The sequence below is a fragment of the Tachypleus tridentatus genome, chromosome 1 (genome assembly GCF_004210375.1).
Source record: "Tachypleus tridentatus isolate NWPU-2018 chromosome 1, ASM421037v1, whole genome shotgun sequence".
In the NCBI taxonomy this organism is placed as follows: Eukaryota; Metazoa; Arthropoda; class Merostomata; order Xiphosura; family Limulidae; genus Tachypleus; species Tachypleus tridentatus.
This window is the reverse complement of record NC_134825.1, coordinates 5,688,658-5,705,809: the sequence shown is the minus strand read 5'-3', so window position 1 is coordinate 5,705,809 and position 17,152 is coordinate 5,688,658. Positions and strand designations below refer to the sequence as shown.

The window sequence follows — 17,152 nt, the reverse complement described above, 5'->3', positions numbered from 1 at the left end:
GGGTATTTTGCATCAAAATCTGAACAAATATCCTATGTGCAATGTCACGAATGTTCATGATCTATGTAAAGGTTAATTATTTTTCATTAATAATTGATTTACGTGGTTATAAATATATAATGAATGAGATGTTGTTATGAGAAGCTGTTTTTGTACTCAATATCTGTCAAACGCGTGTTTACACGAAACTTCGGGCATAAAGCCACTTAACTCAGTTAATGATTACTTTAGGGCATAAAGCCACTTAACTCAGTTAATGATTACTTTAGGGCATAAAGCCACTTAACTCAGTTAATGATTACTTTAGGGCATAAAGCCACTTAACTCAGTTAATGATTACTTTAGGGCATAAAGCCACTTAACTCAGTTAATGATTACTTTAGGGCATAAAGCCACTTAACTCAGTTAATGATTACTTTAGGGCATAAAGCCACTTAACTCAGTTAATGATTACTTTAGGGCATAAAGCCACTTAACTCAGTTAATGATCACTTTAGGGCATAAAGCCACTTGACCCAGTTAATGATTACTTTAGGGCATAAAGCCACTTAACTCAGTTAATGATTACTTTAGGGCATAAAGCCACTTGACTCAGTTAATGATTACTTTAGGGCATAAAGCCACTTGACTCAGTTAATGATTACTTTAAAAGACATGTACCTTTTTTTAAAGCTATGTTCTAGACGTATTTATCTAACTTAAAAGACAGTTGTTTTTTCCCACTGGTAAAATGTTATATGCGCTTAGTGTGGGTTATGTCATTCTCGAGGCATATATTTGTCCATTGCTGTACATTAACAAAGCCAACATACAAGATAATTAACAACTGACAAGATAAAATATACAAACAGGGATTGCAAAATAAAATAAAATATACTACTAGCAGTTTGTTTAAGTTACAAATCCCTATCACGTCTCCACTATCAAATTATTACAACTGACTTTTACTGTAGTGTGAAATAGAACAGGAATTTTGCGAGAAACTGAGATAGATTAAAAAAGTAACCGAATCTTCTTAATTTTGTCATGTTCTAAGTTCTTCACTATCAGCTATCAAAAAATTCTGTTTGTCCTTGTGTACACGTTAATTAGAAACTACAAATTGTGCGTTTGCTAGGACATTAATTGGAAACATCCACGTGGTTCCAGATTTTTCTGTTGAATATTTTAACTCAAGTCGCTATTATTCACTGTTACTTGAGTTTGCTATCTCTACGTGGAGTTCTGGTGTTATATTTCAGCGAATTGTTAACAGTGGACGATAATGGGTTTCCCTACTCAAACGACGGTGGTAATGATTATTCTACTATTTCTGAGCTGAAATCACGAGCACGTTCTCTGTAACCACTGGATTTGGCAATACCTCATTTACTTGTTGCTATTTTTAAATAGTTGATGTTCCGGTAGTAGACGTAAACGTTGTCAATAATCGGCGACTTAAGGTTGAATGTGTTTCTGTCGTATATTCTACTTGCATTACCTATGCCTCCTTATTCTATGAAATGTTTGTACACATCAAGCTATTGAAAAATATACAAACGTGTCATGAAGGTCAGCATGTCGATAAGTCTGTTTGCATTACATTAATCTGTATTGTATTATCTTACAAGAAACGTTATTCAGTTTTGATGGGATTTGTTATTTCGCGTATTTGGTGACATTAGACTGTTATACTGATGGAAGCCGATCATTAAATGTGTGTCTTCAATTGGGTCTTTTGGGAACAATGTTATATCTTGTTTGCTGTAATAGGATATTAGTACATGTTTTTAGTCTTTGTTGTACATTTTATATTTATTTTAAATAAGTCCAGTGTGATGTTTGTGTGAAAAATAAACCAACGCAGCGTTAAACTGTTGACAAATATTCAACTGAACGAATGTTCAGATGTCCACAAACAGAAATAAAAACAACTTAAGAAACAAGATTAGCAACAAGTTAAATGAAAATTCAGGGATCTTACTTTTAGAACTAAACCTTTCAGAGTCCCTAGTTGCAGATTCAAACATTTAGTCTTTGTGTTTTGAGTCAACTTGTTTCTGTACTTTTTAGACGAACCCTATTCAGCCCCCTTTTCAAAGTTAAGTTTTACTAAACTTGTATTTCAACACTGAGATAAACGACGGATTTAACGCAAAAATAAGTAAATGAATTCATTCATTTTCTAAATACAACACATAGGAAATCTCAGTAATAACACTATGTAACACAAATTTTGTTCCTGGATAGTATGTGTTATTTATTAATTGCTTATGTTGTAACAGTACAGAAAATGACCATTATTCCCTTCAAACTTTGCTTTCGTGACCTGGATAATGAAATTTAGAAATTAACCTATTTTATATGTAAGAACGGGCAAATTTGCATATTTTCATTTACATAAGGTCTGAATAAAACAACATATGAATCAAGATTTATATGTATTTATAATAAAGTTGTACAAAAATGTTTAGAAGTGAGTAGTTTTTCAAGATTTGCGACTGTAATGTAAACCACTTTCACTTATCAGCCCCTAAATATAGTCTCCCACCATGTTTTCCTTATACGCTCCCCGGTTACAAAAGCAAAGTTTAAATAGAAAAATAGGTCTTTTCCATTTACTTTAGGCATAAGCAATTGGGAAACAACACTTTCTGTCGTGGAACAAGAAGAAGTAAACATTTTGTTACATAGTGTAATTAGTGTTGGTAATTACAACATTGAAGGTAGTTTTACATATCTTGTTGTGACCACAAATGCTACTAAGTTTTACATGGATACTCAAGCAACTTAATGCATACATTATTTAGAAAAAAAAATGTTTCTATAAGACGATAGGGTCTATAATAATTTATTCCACAATCATCTGGTTATTTTGTGATAAACACTGTAACGAAACGAACTGGTGAGAAGATCAAACAGACCACTTTTAATTGTCAGTATAAATGAAGTAAGGTTGCACACCTCAGATAACTATATTACTTGTTAATACGCGTTAGACAAAGAGTGGTTTCATATTAATATGCCTTATTACCTTATCGAATTCTATGTTGTGCTATATATTGTTCTTAGTAGCATTTATAGCTATCCCTATCACCAAACTACGGGGACATAGAGAATTCTAATTTCGGGTGTCGTACAAATAATGTCTTTGTAATAACTTTTATACAGAGTAGCACATTACAGTGAAACAGTCTAAATATTTGAATCAGCATTCAAAAGCTTTCAACCCAACTATGTAAGATTTGTATTCACTTTTTCTGCTGTTTTTCAAGACGTTTAAAATTACATTCTGAGCCTATCTTCATCATGAGTGTAAACCACTGGCCTTACCAGGAAGGCCTGTAAGATAATGCCTTCTCTTCTTCCTACTCATGATGTAATAGATTTTTTCTGAAGAATAATAGAATGGGGCAATGGCAAAAAGTGGGAATAATCAAGACACTTCGTAAGGTTTGCATTTTGTAGAGAAAAAAATGCTTATGAGAATAGAGCGCGGTCCTGACAGAGCACTAACTTTAATGAATTTGAATTGTTTGTTAGGAAGATAATACTGTTTTTATCAGTTTTCATGAGAATATGTTCCAATGTATTGCTGGCTTTTAAGAACTGTATTCTGAGAACTTTTTTTTAACATATGTAAGTCTCCAATGGTGGACAATATATACAACTGTGTGTTTATTCCATTAAAGCGAGCGTCTTGTGCTGGAAAAATGTTTAGCTGTTTCAGAACTGCGTATGAACCGTAGTATTTCAGGATGTGTTGTTAAAGTTGTAACTACTTTTATATAATTGAGATTTCACTGAATATTGCAAAGTACATGTAATTGTTTCTATGGATTACTCAGCTGTCCCCTGCTGGGACAGCGGTAAGTCTTCGGGCTTACGGCGCTAAAATCAAGGGTTCGATTTCTCCCAATGAACACAACAGATAGCCCGATGTGTCTTTGCTTTAAAAAATATATATACACCTTACTCATCTGCTTTAATTTTGTCAGCATGTTTCTGTTTCTGCCTAAATCGAGAAACAATATCGGATTTAATTTTTTCAATAAGACTCATGAGATTCTAGTGTAGATTACATATAAATAGTAGAATTGTCTGTACATTAAGTAGTTCATTAAGCAGTCATAGAAACTTGTCACAGATCCCTTCGGATGAAACTTCAACAGCTATTTCTTTAAACACTAACGATGGTACTGAGATATATAGGATCCTGTAATCTACTAAACATGTTACCGTTACTGTAACACAGATTATATATAAAAATATAGGATCCTGTGATCTACTAAACATGTTACCGTTACTATAACACAGATTATATATAAAAATATAGGATTCTGTAATATACTAAACATGTTACCGTTACAATAACACAGATTATATATAAAAATATAGGATTCTGTGATCAACTAAACATGTTACCGTTACAATAACACAGATTATATATAAAAATATAGGATTCTGTGATATACCAAACATGTTACCGTTACTATAACACAGATTATATATAAAAATATAGGATTCTGTGATCTACTAAACATGTTACCGCTACTATAACACAGATTATATATAAAAATATAGGATTTTGTGATCTACTAAACATGTTACCGTTACAATAACACAGATTATATATAAAAATATAGGATTCTGTGATCTACTAAACATGTTACCGTTACAATAACACAGATTATATATAAAAATATAGGATCCTGTGATCTACTAAACATGTTACCGTTACTATAACACAGATTATATATAAAAATATAGGATCCTGTGATCTACTAAACATGTTACCGTTACTATAACACAGATTATATATAAAAATATAGGATTCTGTGATATACTAAACATGTTACCGTTACAATAACACAGATTATATATAAAAATATAGGATTCTGTGATCTACTAAACATGTTACCGTTACAATAACACAGATTATATATAAAAATATAGGATCCTGTGATCTACTAAACATGTTACCGTTACTATAACACAGATTATATATAAAAATATAGGATCCTGTGATCTACCAAACATGTTACCGTTACTATAACACAGATTATATATAAAAATATAGGATTCTGTAATATACTAAACATGTTACCGTTACAATAACACAGATTATATATAAAAATATAGGATTCTGTGATATACTAAACATGTTACCGTTACAATAACACAGATTATATATAAAAATATAGGATTCTGTGATCTACTAAACATGTTACCGTTACTATAACACAGATTATATATAAAAATATAGGATTCTGTGATATACTAAACATGTTACCGTTACTATAACACAGATTATATATAAAAATATAGGATCCTGTGATCTACTAAATGCTATTGCTGTTATAACACAGATTATGTGTAACTAACACTAATATCTAGACTTCTGTCATATACTAAATGCTATTGCTGTTATAACACATTATATCTCACTAATACTAAAGTCTAGACTACTGTGATATACTACCGCTGTTATAACAAAGTGTAAATGTAAGTAACACTAAGATATAGATTTCTCTAAGCTGCTAACCTCCGCCGTTGCTGTAACACAAGTATGGAAAACGCCAGATATTTCCAAGCCCCACGGAATAGCCGAGAAGGGACAGAATGAAGTCATACTTTCCAGTCCAGTTTCCTCGTTCGACTTCGTTTGTTTTCTCACTGCTTTCCTCATACTCACAGGCTTCGTTAATAGACAGTGGCAGGTCACTGTTTTTACGTAGAAATGTGCCTTCCTCCTCGTCTGTCTGGAAAATAAAACACAAGTATTAAAACAGTCTGTTTGTACGTCTTAGTTGCTCTTAAAGTAACTGGATTATAAAGGAGACTACACTGCCGGTTCTAAACCAGCATTAACATCTGTTTATATTTGTTATTAGTGTTGTGATTTTATTGTATACATACTTTTATTTAAGCCTATGCGTGTTGCAAGTTCAACACCTATGTTGTTAGTCAGTCATCGAGTGTACTGGTCTATGTTATTGGTTTATAGATCTATGTTGTTAGTCAACCATCCAGTGTACTGGTCTATGTTATTGGTTTATAGATCTATGTTGTTAGTCAGCCATCCAGTGTACTGGTCTATGTTATTGGTTTATAGATCTATGTTGTTAGTCAGCCATCCAGTGTACTGGTCTATGTTATTGGTTTATAGATCTATGTTGTTAGTCAGTCATCCAGTGTACTGGTCTATGTTATTGGTTTATAGATCTATGTTGTTAGTCAACATTCCAGTGTACTGGTCTATGATATTGGTTTATAGATCTATGTTGTTAGTCAGTCATCCAGTGTACTGGTCTATGTTATTGGTTTATAGATCTATGTTGTTAGTCTTCCATCCAGTGTACTGGTCTATGTTATTTGTTTATAGATCTATGTTGTTAGTCAACCATCCAGTGTACTGGCCTATGTTATTGGTTTATAGATCTATGTTATTAGTCAACCATCCAGTGTACTTGTATATGTTATTGGTTTATAGATCTGTGTTGTTAGTCAATCATCCAGTGTACTGGTCTATGTTATTTGTTTATAGATCTATGTTGTTAGTCAATCATCCAGTGTACTGGTCTATGCTATTGGTTTGTAGTTCAATGTTTAACAATAATAACGTATTGAAAATGAACTGCTTTATTTTTATGAACATGAAATAAAGTTTGGTTAAAATATAGTTATTGACATGTATTGTTAATACACAGACACACACACACACACACCTCATGAAATCAGCTTAGTTAGAGGTTGGCCCTACATGAAAGAGAGTTCTGGATTTTGTAGTTGGCTTCCAATCTTAGTTACATCACAAAATATTCCTCGTAAGTTGAATTGTCGGAAAGCTATGAGAATGACAGTCATTCCCTCAGTGTGATTGGTTGTTTGTAATGCGGAACTAATTGGCTGCCCTTTTTAACAACGACAGATAATCTAAGCAGCTTTGCCATAAATATAGCATGCAAAAGTAGGCTTAATGTTATGTTTTAATTTAAATAATTACATATTTATTTTTTAACACTTTAAATAAGATACTTCGTAAGACATACGTTTTATGAAAACAAACAGCTAAGTAGTGAAAATTTGGTGACACTATTTGTTGGTAAGAACAGTATCTTTACTGTCCAAAATAAACAACTTGGAATGATAAACATATAAATGTGATTGTTCATGTACAGATAATGTATACTGCGCCTTATTTAAATTTAAAAATTACCTAAAATTAAATTAGCAATTTCACATTCATAGTGTTCATGATTAATGGGAACCGTTCACTAACTAACCTTTTTCTATAGACAAATCACTCTAAATTACAACAAAAAAACTGTGAAACGTATCAAGAATTTACGTCTACAGAAGCACTACTTTTTTAAGACGCAAGTTTAGAATGAAATATGTTGTTATCAGTGTTTACTAAAGCATTCTTTTCTAAGTCGTAAGTTTACTTTACAATGAAAAGGTTTTGAAAAATAGTTAAAAATCAAAAACGTATTCTCTTTTAAGGCATAAGTTTCAATTACATATTATGTATTTATCGTAATTTAAATATTATGTATTTATCGTAACTTAAATGACTGGATAATTCAGCCGTCGTGGCCTTCAGCACAAACCGGTGTTAAAAATTGGATGCTATTTCACAGATCAATACGCAATACGCAGCTCAGAACAAAGAATATTTAGAACACGAGCACTAGAAAGGCAGTACACAATACAAGCCTGTTATGTAGCAAGTTATTTTGCCAACAGAGGGCTCTGTGTGGTGTTTTATTGATCTCTTAACAGCTATGATTCAGCATTCAATTTCATTAAAACCACATTTATGGTGACCAGTAAAAATAATCTATGTGTTTGAACTAAATTGTACATTTCTCTAATTGTTATTACCTTTTCTATTCAGAAACTTGAAGATTTAAATTATAAACAGTAAAATTATATGAAAACAGAAAGTACAGGTTTAGGGTTAACAGCTTTTACCCTGGCATCAAGTATACATTTCACTATACACTTGTGTACATATATATATATATATATATACATATACAGAACCGACGTACGTAAATACGGTGTTACGATGCGTAAATGATTGGATTATTATTACCATGGTTTTGCCAGTAAAAACGTAAGAAAGTATGTTACACTGTCAGTTCTCTTCCTGTACGATTTGTTGTTTTATTATAATAGGTATTATAATTTAATTGCTAAGTAACAATTACAAATAGTAGGATAATACTAAAAACATAAATTTTAATTTATCTTAGCCCTAAAGAAAGCACTTTTGTGATATAACATTCTAAAGATTGTCTCGAAATAGGTTTTTAATATTACTAAAATGTTTTTATGTTTTTTAACATTTGTTGTATTTCTTAGGTCAAACGGTGACAAATTACTAGGTGAAAGAAAGGCATTGCATAGGTTTCACGTGATTAACTTAAACAATTTATTTTAAACATACGTCAAGTCAAGTGTAACATAAACTAATGGAAAAGTACTCTGGCAAGAACAAATACTCTATTTTTAGTCTCTGTTACATCAGAAACTATTTGGCTCGAGCCGGAATCTCTCCAAGTATAACAGGCTCGGGTTTGATTGGGAAGAAGCAGTCAGACACAGCTGACAGTGCCTCATAAACTAAAGTAGGCTTACGTATTCGAAACGATATTGTTATGAGCGTTAGTTAACCGAAAGTATATTCATGGTGTGCTAAAAACACGTAGGTCCAAACAGTCTTGATAAAACTGAAATAGAAACCCTTATAAACCTCTATCCTAACGGTTATATAATTAGTACACGTAAGTTGTCTACCTAATTAAAAATCATGAAGCGTTTGAGTACAGAAAAGGTTAGATAGAGTAACAAACATACCACGGCATATTCAGTTTATGAAGAGAAAAATATACCTAAAATATTGTTATTCTATGAATAGCTTTGTTCCAAAATATATATCTTGATAAACGTTTTAATGATTATTTGAAAAAAAATCAAATCTCACTTTGTTATTAGCTGTTGTATTTTTTAACTTAAAGTGAAAATAGAAGAATTTCGTTTTTATATCTGACGTGAATACGTAAACTTTGAATCATGTTAACACTTCATTTTTGAGTTCTTACAACATTCGAAACGTTCAAATAAAATATAAAAATAGTTACAAAAACGAATAAAGAAGCTATTTCTGATGAATACGACCTTAACCTAGAGACCTAAACACTGAAATTGATCATATAAACATTATTCGAAATGTCGCCTCCCTACTGCACAACGTGTACTTCATGTACTCACAAGTACTGGTTGAACTCAATCGATTTATCTATAGCTACGCAAGCCGGCCTCTGAAATCAGCAACAACACAGAATTGTAGTTCACTTTGAGCCCGTTCATATATATATATATATAGTATGAAAAGTTTCCACACAAATAAAGCCATAAGAAAAATTTAACAATTATTTTATTTTACAAAAAGAAAACATCACGATTGTCATTAAGTTGATTAATAATTCATGTTTCTATAAATGTTTATTTTATTTCACCTTCCCCAAGAAGTTTAGAATAAATGATCTTCAGCTGTGTTTGTGCAGGTTAACAGATATCTGTAGGATAAATGTACTTGCTAGTGCGTTAGAACATGTTTATAACTAGAAACTACTTAGTTTTGTACAGAACATTATCTTGCTGTCGTTTTTAAAGAAGTCTTACGAAAACCGATGTCTGTAGTTTTAAAAGCTGGGATTCGATCTTGGATCATCTTGGTGAAAGGTTGATTATTATCCGGCTGACTGGGGTGTACCTAGTTATGAGAGTCGAATACACACGTTAAGTGAATGTTTTATAGAGTTTTGTTGAGTTCTGTGCTAGGTTGACTAAGTGTCGCATCAGTTAGATTTACGTATAAGGTTTCTTTTATCTTTATTTTTCATAACGTGTGATTCATATCTTATTATTTTCGTATTACTTAAAACTATGATATGATCTTTTCCGGCATGATAGACTATCCTAGGCTGTGTTGGCAAATACTGCTTGATTATTACGCTTGGAAATTCTAACATTTACTGGAGTTTCTGTTTCTTCAATGCTCTGTAATCTACGTTAACAAGAGATGTTTTAAATGAAATTTTCTCTCTTCTTCGGGTTTTAGATGGTTTAGTGTGTACTAAATGCAGTCGTATTGGGTTTTGGCAACTGAATATTGTTCCGTGACTATATTGTTCATATGTCTTCTGAGTACCATTCACAATATCTACTAGTTATAGGTGTTTTGCTTGTACACAATTTTAGGTTCAAATTTGAAACTTTTAAAAACCTAAACAGAAATTTCCTTTATAAATCATTCTGGCCACAGAAATATAGTTTACAGAAAAATGATATTAATCCAAACATAAGCTATGGAAACTTCCCATTGTTATAGTTGTAGCAGTGAAGAAATAGTTACGCTAAATGTATATATAAACACGATAAAAATAAAGAAGATGGAGTGAAGCCAAAACTACCAATGAGTTAAGCTTCTGTAAAGTTCAGTGTACTTTAGGGGAAGTTTTGAAACTCCTGGCATTTTTTCTTGCAGACAAAAAACATCAGTATATGACCTTCTTGAACTTGAGAAACTTAATAGTAGATCAGTATTGTAATATATATTATTAATGTTTGGTATACTGGGAAATGAACCTTCTTTCATATGTAGGGTTTTTATTAGTTCATATAGAAATTGTAGCAAAACTTACATATTATAACCTTTTTGTTAATTTTCAGGACATGTTTGAAATTTTGAAGGAAGATCGATTGTTTTATTTTGAGCTTGTAAATCGATCTAACAGGTAACACCGTACACAAGGAGTACTCACTACATCAACACATACATCTGTAACACCGTACACAAGGAGTACTCACTATATCAACACATAGATCTGTAACACCGTACACAAGGAGTACTCACTATAACAACACATACATCTGTAACCCCGTACACAAGGAGTACTCACTATATCAACACATACATCCGTAACACCGTACACAAGGAGTACTCACTATATCAACACATACATCCGTAACACCGTACACAAGGAGTACTCACTATATCAACACATACATCTATAACACCGTACACAAGGAGTACTCACTATATCAACACATACATCTGTAATACCGTACACAAGGAGTACTTACGATATCAACACATACATCTCGTGTTCATCAATTTATTTTCTCTGTTCTACGTGTTTACAGAAGAGGTAGTTTTTATTGATTCTCATATCAATCATTGTTTCATTGTCACTACTTTAGAAAGCTAAGCCACCTCTATTTCTGTTAGTAGCTTAAGCCTTACAATATGTGTATACTGTGCATTTTCCAGTTTATCTAACTTCACGAACAAGACAAAGAGTATTGAAACTTGAAAATAATATTGAACGCTGAAAAGCACATAAAAATTGAATGAAAACCTTCAGTTAACAAGATGTATTAGTGATAATGTATATTGAATGAAACTGAACAGAATCACATTGTTAGCTGAGAGAAGAAACGTTATTACTATAGAGAAACAAATCAGGACCACACTATAACTAGCTGAGAGAAGAAATGTTATTACAATAGAAACAAATTAGGACCACACTATAACTAGCTGAGAGAAGAAAAGTTATGACTATAGAAACAAATCAGGACCACACTATAACTAGCTGAGAGAAGAAATGTTATTACAATAGAAACAAATTAGGACCACACTATAACTAGCTGAGAGAAGAAAAGTTATGACTATAGAAACAAAACAGAACCACACTATAACTAGCTGAGAGAAGAAATGTTATTACAATAGAAACAAATTAGGACCACACTATAACTAGCTGAGAGAAGAAAAGTTATGACTATAGAAACAAATCAGGACCACACTATAACTAGCTGAGAGGAGAAATGTTATTACTATAGAAACAAATCAGGACCACACTATAACTAGCTGAGAGGAGAAAATTTCTGACTATAGAAATAAACCAGGACCACACTATAACTAGATGAGAGAAGAAAAGTTATGACTATAGAAACAAATCAGAACCACACTATAACTAGCTGAGAGGAGAAAAGTTATGACTATAGAAACATATCAGGACCACACTATAACTAGCTGAGAGAAGAAAAGTTAATACTATAGAAACAAATCAGAACCACACTATAACTAGCTGAGAGGAGAAAAGTTATGACTATAGAAACAAATCAGAACCACACTATAACTAGCTGAGAGAAGAAAAGTTATGACTATAGAAACAAATCAGGACCACACTATAACTAGCTGAGAGAAGAAAAGTTATGACTATAGAAACAAATCAGAACCACACTATAACTAGCTGAGAGGAGAAAAGTTATGACTATAGAAACAAATCAGAACCACACTATAACTAGCTGAGAGAAGTAAAGTTATGACTATAGAAACAAATCAGGACCACACTATAACTAGCTGAGAGAAGAAAAGTTATGACTATAGAAACAAATCAGAACCACACTATAACTAGCTGAGAGGAGAAAAGTTATGACTATAGAAACAAATCAGAACCACACTATAACTAGCTGAGAGGAGAAATGTTATTACTATAGAAACAAATCAGGACCACACAATAACTAGCTGAGAGGAGAAAATTTCTGACTATAGAAATAAACCAGGACCACACTATAACTAGATGAGAGAAGAAAAGTTATGACTATAGAAACAAATCAGAACCACACTATAACTAACTGAGAGGAGAAAAGTTATGACTATAGAAACATATCAGGACCACACTATAACTAGCTGAGAGAAGAAAAGTTAATACTATAGAAACAAATCAGAACCACACTATAACTAGCTGAGAGGAGAAAAGTTATGACTATAGAAACAAATCAGAACCACACTATAACTAGCTGAGAGAAGAAAAGTTATGACTATAGAAACAAATCAGAACCACACTATAACTAGCTGAGAGGAGAAAAGTTAATACTATAGAAACAAATCAGGACCACACTATAACTAGCTGAGAGAAGAAAAGTTAATACTATAGAAACAAATCAGGACCACACTATAACCAGCTGAGAGAAGAAAAGTTAATACTATAGAAACAAATCAGAACCACACTATAACTTGCTGAGAGAATGAGATCTTCTTCTGGTTTAAAGTGAACAGAAACAGTTTTTGTTAGATAAGGCACTGGAACCTGTTGCTACTTGAACCTTATTAACACGTGGCCAATCATGTTAAGGCGTTTGATTCGTAATCCGAGGGTCGCGAGTTCGAATCCCGGTCGCACCAAACATGCTTGCCCTCCCAGCTGTGGAGGCGTTATAATGTGACGCTCAATCTCACTATTCGTTGATAAAGAAGTAGCCCAAGAGTTGGCGGCGGGTGGTGTTGACTAGCTGCCTTTCTTCTGGTCTTACACTGCTAAATTAGGGACGGTTAGCGCAGATAGCCCTCGAGTAGCTTTTCGCGAAATTCAAAAACAAAAACAAACAAAGAAGCTTAAAGTATTTAATGTTCAAATGACAAAAATGATTTATTTGTATTCCAAAAATTGTATAAGGTAGGATATATTGAGTAATATCTTCATTTTATAATGTCAGTAACTGATACCACCATCAATATGTGGAAACTGAAGTTAAGGTAGTACTCCTACAAGATATAGGCACTTTTCATACGGACAGTTTCAAACTCGAAATACAAGTAACAAATCTAACTGCAAGAAAGTGATGATAATAAAGTCGTGAGCTCCCTAGTGATAATTGTGTTTACTTCCATCATTCAGTTAATTAAGCGACCAAATCTTAGTCACTACTCTCTCGAAACAAATCAAAAACTTAGGAACGATAACGAAAAAGTAGCCATAGTAGTTGCAGAAACTCTTATCGCACTGCATACGGTTATATGATGAGGATATGGTGAATACATTCAAACATTAATGTCAAAAACATAACCTTACAAGTAAACATCCTTTACTGACATCCGTACTGATTTTAAGTGTGTTTTTAACCGTAATAATGATTGTTTTCAAAGAGTATTTTTATAACATCTTTACCCAAAAAGATAAGACCATAAGAAAACCTCAATAAATATATTAAGCATAAAAGTAAATAGAAATTAAATGTACTTTTACATTTTTATATACAGTTGGAGGACGTACTGTAACATTAAATAATGTGTTGATACAAAGTTGGTGGACGTACTGTAACATTAAATAATGTGTTGATACAAAGTTGGTGGACGTACTGTAACATTAAATAATGTGTTTATACACAGTTGGTGTACGTACTGTAACATTAAATAATGTGTTGATACACAGTTGGTGGACGTACTGTAACATTAAATAATGTGTTGATACACAGTTGGTGGACGTACTGTAACATTAAATGATGTGTTGATACACAGTTGGTGGACGTACTGTAACATTAAATGATGTGTTTATACACAGTTGGTGGACGTACTGTAACATTAAATAATGTGTTTTTACACAGTTGGTGGACGTACTGTAACATTAAATAATGTGTTTATACACAGTTGGTGGACGTACTGTAACATTAAATAATGTGTTTATACACAGTTGGTGGACGTACTGTAACATTAAATAATGTGTTTATACACAGTTGGTGGACGTACTGTAACATTAAATAATGTGTTTATACACAGTTGGTGGACGTACTGTAACATTAAATAATGTGTTTATACACAGTTGGTGGACGTACTGTAACAGTAAATAATGTGTTGATACACAGTTGGTGGACGTACTGTAACATTAAATAATGTGTTTATACACAGTTGGTGGACGTACTGTAACATTAAATGATGTGTTTATACACAGTTGGTGGACGTACTGTAACATTAAATAATGTGTTTATACACAGTTGGTGGACGTACTGTAACATTAAATAATGTGTTGATACACAGTTGGTGGACGTACTGTAACATTAAATAATGTGTTTATACACAGTTGGTGGACGTACTGTAACATTAAATAATGTGTTGATACACAGTTGGTGGACGTACTGTAACATTAAATAATGTGTTGATACACAGTTGGTGGACGTACTGTAACATTAAATAATGTGTTTATACACAGTTGGTGGACGTACTGTAACATTAAATAATGTGTTTATACACAGTTGGTGGACGTACTGTAACATTAAATAATGTGTTGATACATAGTTGGTGGACGTACTGTAACATTAAATAATGTGTTGATACACAGTTGGTGGACGTACTGTAACATTAAATAATGTGTTTATACACAGTTGGTGGACGTACTGTAACATTAAATAATGTGTTGATACACAGTTGGTGGACGTACTGTAACATTAAATAATGTGTTGATACACAGTTGGTGGACGTACTGTAACATTAAATAATGTGTTTATACACAGTTGGTGGACGTACTGTAACATTAAATAATGTGTTTATACACAGTTGGTGGACGTACTGTAACATTAAATAATGTGTTGATACACAGTTGGTGGACGTACTGTAACATTAAATGATGTGTTGATACACAGTTGGTGGACGTACTGTAACATTAAATAATGTGTTGATACACAGTTGGTGGACGTACTGTAACATTAAATAATGTGTTGATACACAGTTGGTGGACGTACTGTAACATTAAATGATGTGTTGATACACAGTTGGTGGACGTACTGTAACATTAAATGATGTGTTTATACACAGTTGGTGGACGTACTGTAACATTAAATAATGTGTTTTTACACAGTTGGTGGACGTACTGTAACATTAAATAATGTGTTTATACACAGTTGGTGGACGTACTGTAACATTAAATAATGTGTTTATACACAGTTGGTGGACGTACTGTAACATTAAATAATGTGTTTATACACAGTTGGTGGACGTACTGTAACATTAAATAATGTGTTTATACACAGTTGGTGGACGTACTGTAACATTAAATAATGTGTTTATACACAGTTGGTGGACGTACTGTAGCAGTAAATAATGTGTTGATACACAGTTGGTGGACGTACTGTAACATTAAATAATGTGTTTATACACAGTTGGTGGACGTACTGTAACATTAAATGATGTGTTTATACACAGTTGGTGGACGTACTGTAACATTAAATAATGTGTTTATACACAGTTGGTGGACGTACTGTAACATTAAATAATGTGTTGATACACAGTTGGTGGACGTACTGTAACATTAAATAATGTGTTGATACACAGTTGGTGGACGTACTGTAACATTAAATAATGTGTTGATACACAGTTGGTGGACGTACTGTAACATTAAATAATGTGTTTATACACAGTTGGTGGACGTACTGTAACATTAAATAATGTGTTTATACACAGTTGGTGGACGTACTGTAACATTAAATAATGTGTTGATACACAGTTGGTGGACGTACTGTAACATTAAATAATGTGTTGATACACAGTTGGTGGACGTACTGTAACATTAAATAATGTGTTTATACACAGTTGGTGGACGTACTGTAACATTAAATAATGTGTTGATACACAGTTGGTGGACGTACTGTAACATTAAATAATGTGTTGATACACAGTTGGTGGACGTACTGTAACATTAAATAATGTGTTTATACACAGTTGGTGGACGTACTGTAACATTAAATAATGTGTTTATACACAGTTGGTGGACGTACTGTAACATTAAATAATGTGTTGATACATAGTTGGTGGACGTACTGTAACATTAAATAATGTGTTGATACACAGTTGGTGGACGTACTGTAACATTAAATAATGTGATTATACACAGTTGGTGGACGTACTGTAACATTAAATAATGTGTTGATACACAGTTGGTGGACGTACTGTAACATTAAATAATGTGTTTATTATTATTGTACAATAGAAGACCCTTTGTGGAAATTAAAAATAATGAATATCGAAAGGATTATTTTGGTTGAAAGGTTTTTTAAATGAAATTTATGAAAATGTACAATTATAACTGTTTTAAAATATACAGCTATGATAAGTAAATAATTATATTAATAGGTAGAGCTGCAATCAGTATAATAATTTTGAAATGTAAAGGCATAAAGATTATAAATTATTTTTTTCCTTACAGTGATATAACATCTACATGTAATTTCAGATCTATAAATAAAAGTGATTTATTTATTTTATAATGTTCAACGGCAACAGACTGATTATTATATATAGATAGGACAACTTGGGATACATGTTTTA

General features: G+C 32.4%; 1 protein-coding gene across 1 annotated transcript in view; it reads right to left on the bottom strand.

Annotated features, from left to right (window-relative positions):
* The window catches only part of LOC143236082 (sodium-dependent dopamine transporter-like), a 66,442-nt gene that overhangs the window by 37,193 nt on the left and 12,097 nt on the right, over positions 1 to 17,152 (bottom strand). The window contains exon 2 of the mRNA XM_076474377.1: positions 5,525 to 5,741. Coding sequence (XP_076330492.1) covers positions 5,525 to 5,741 — 217 coding nt within the window. The remainder of the gene's footprint in view (positions 1 to 5,524; positions 5,742 to 17,152) is intronic.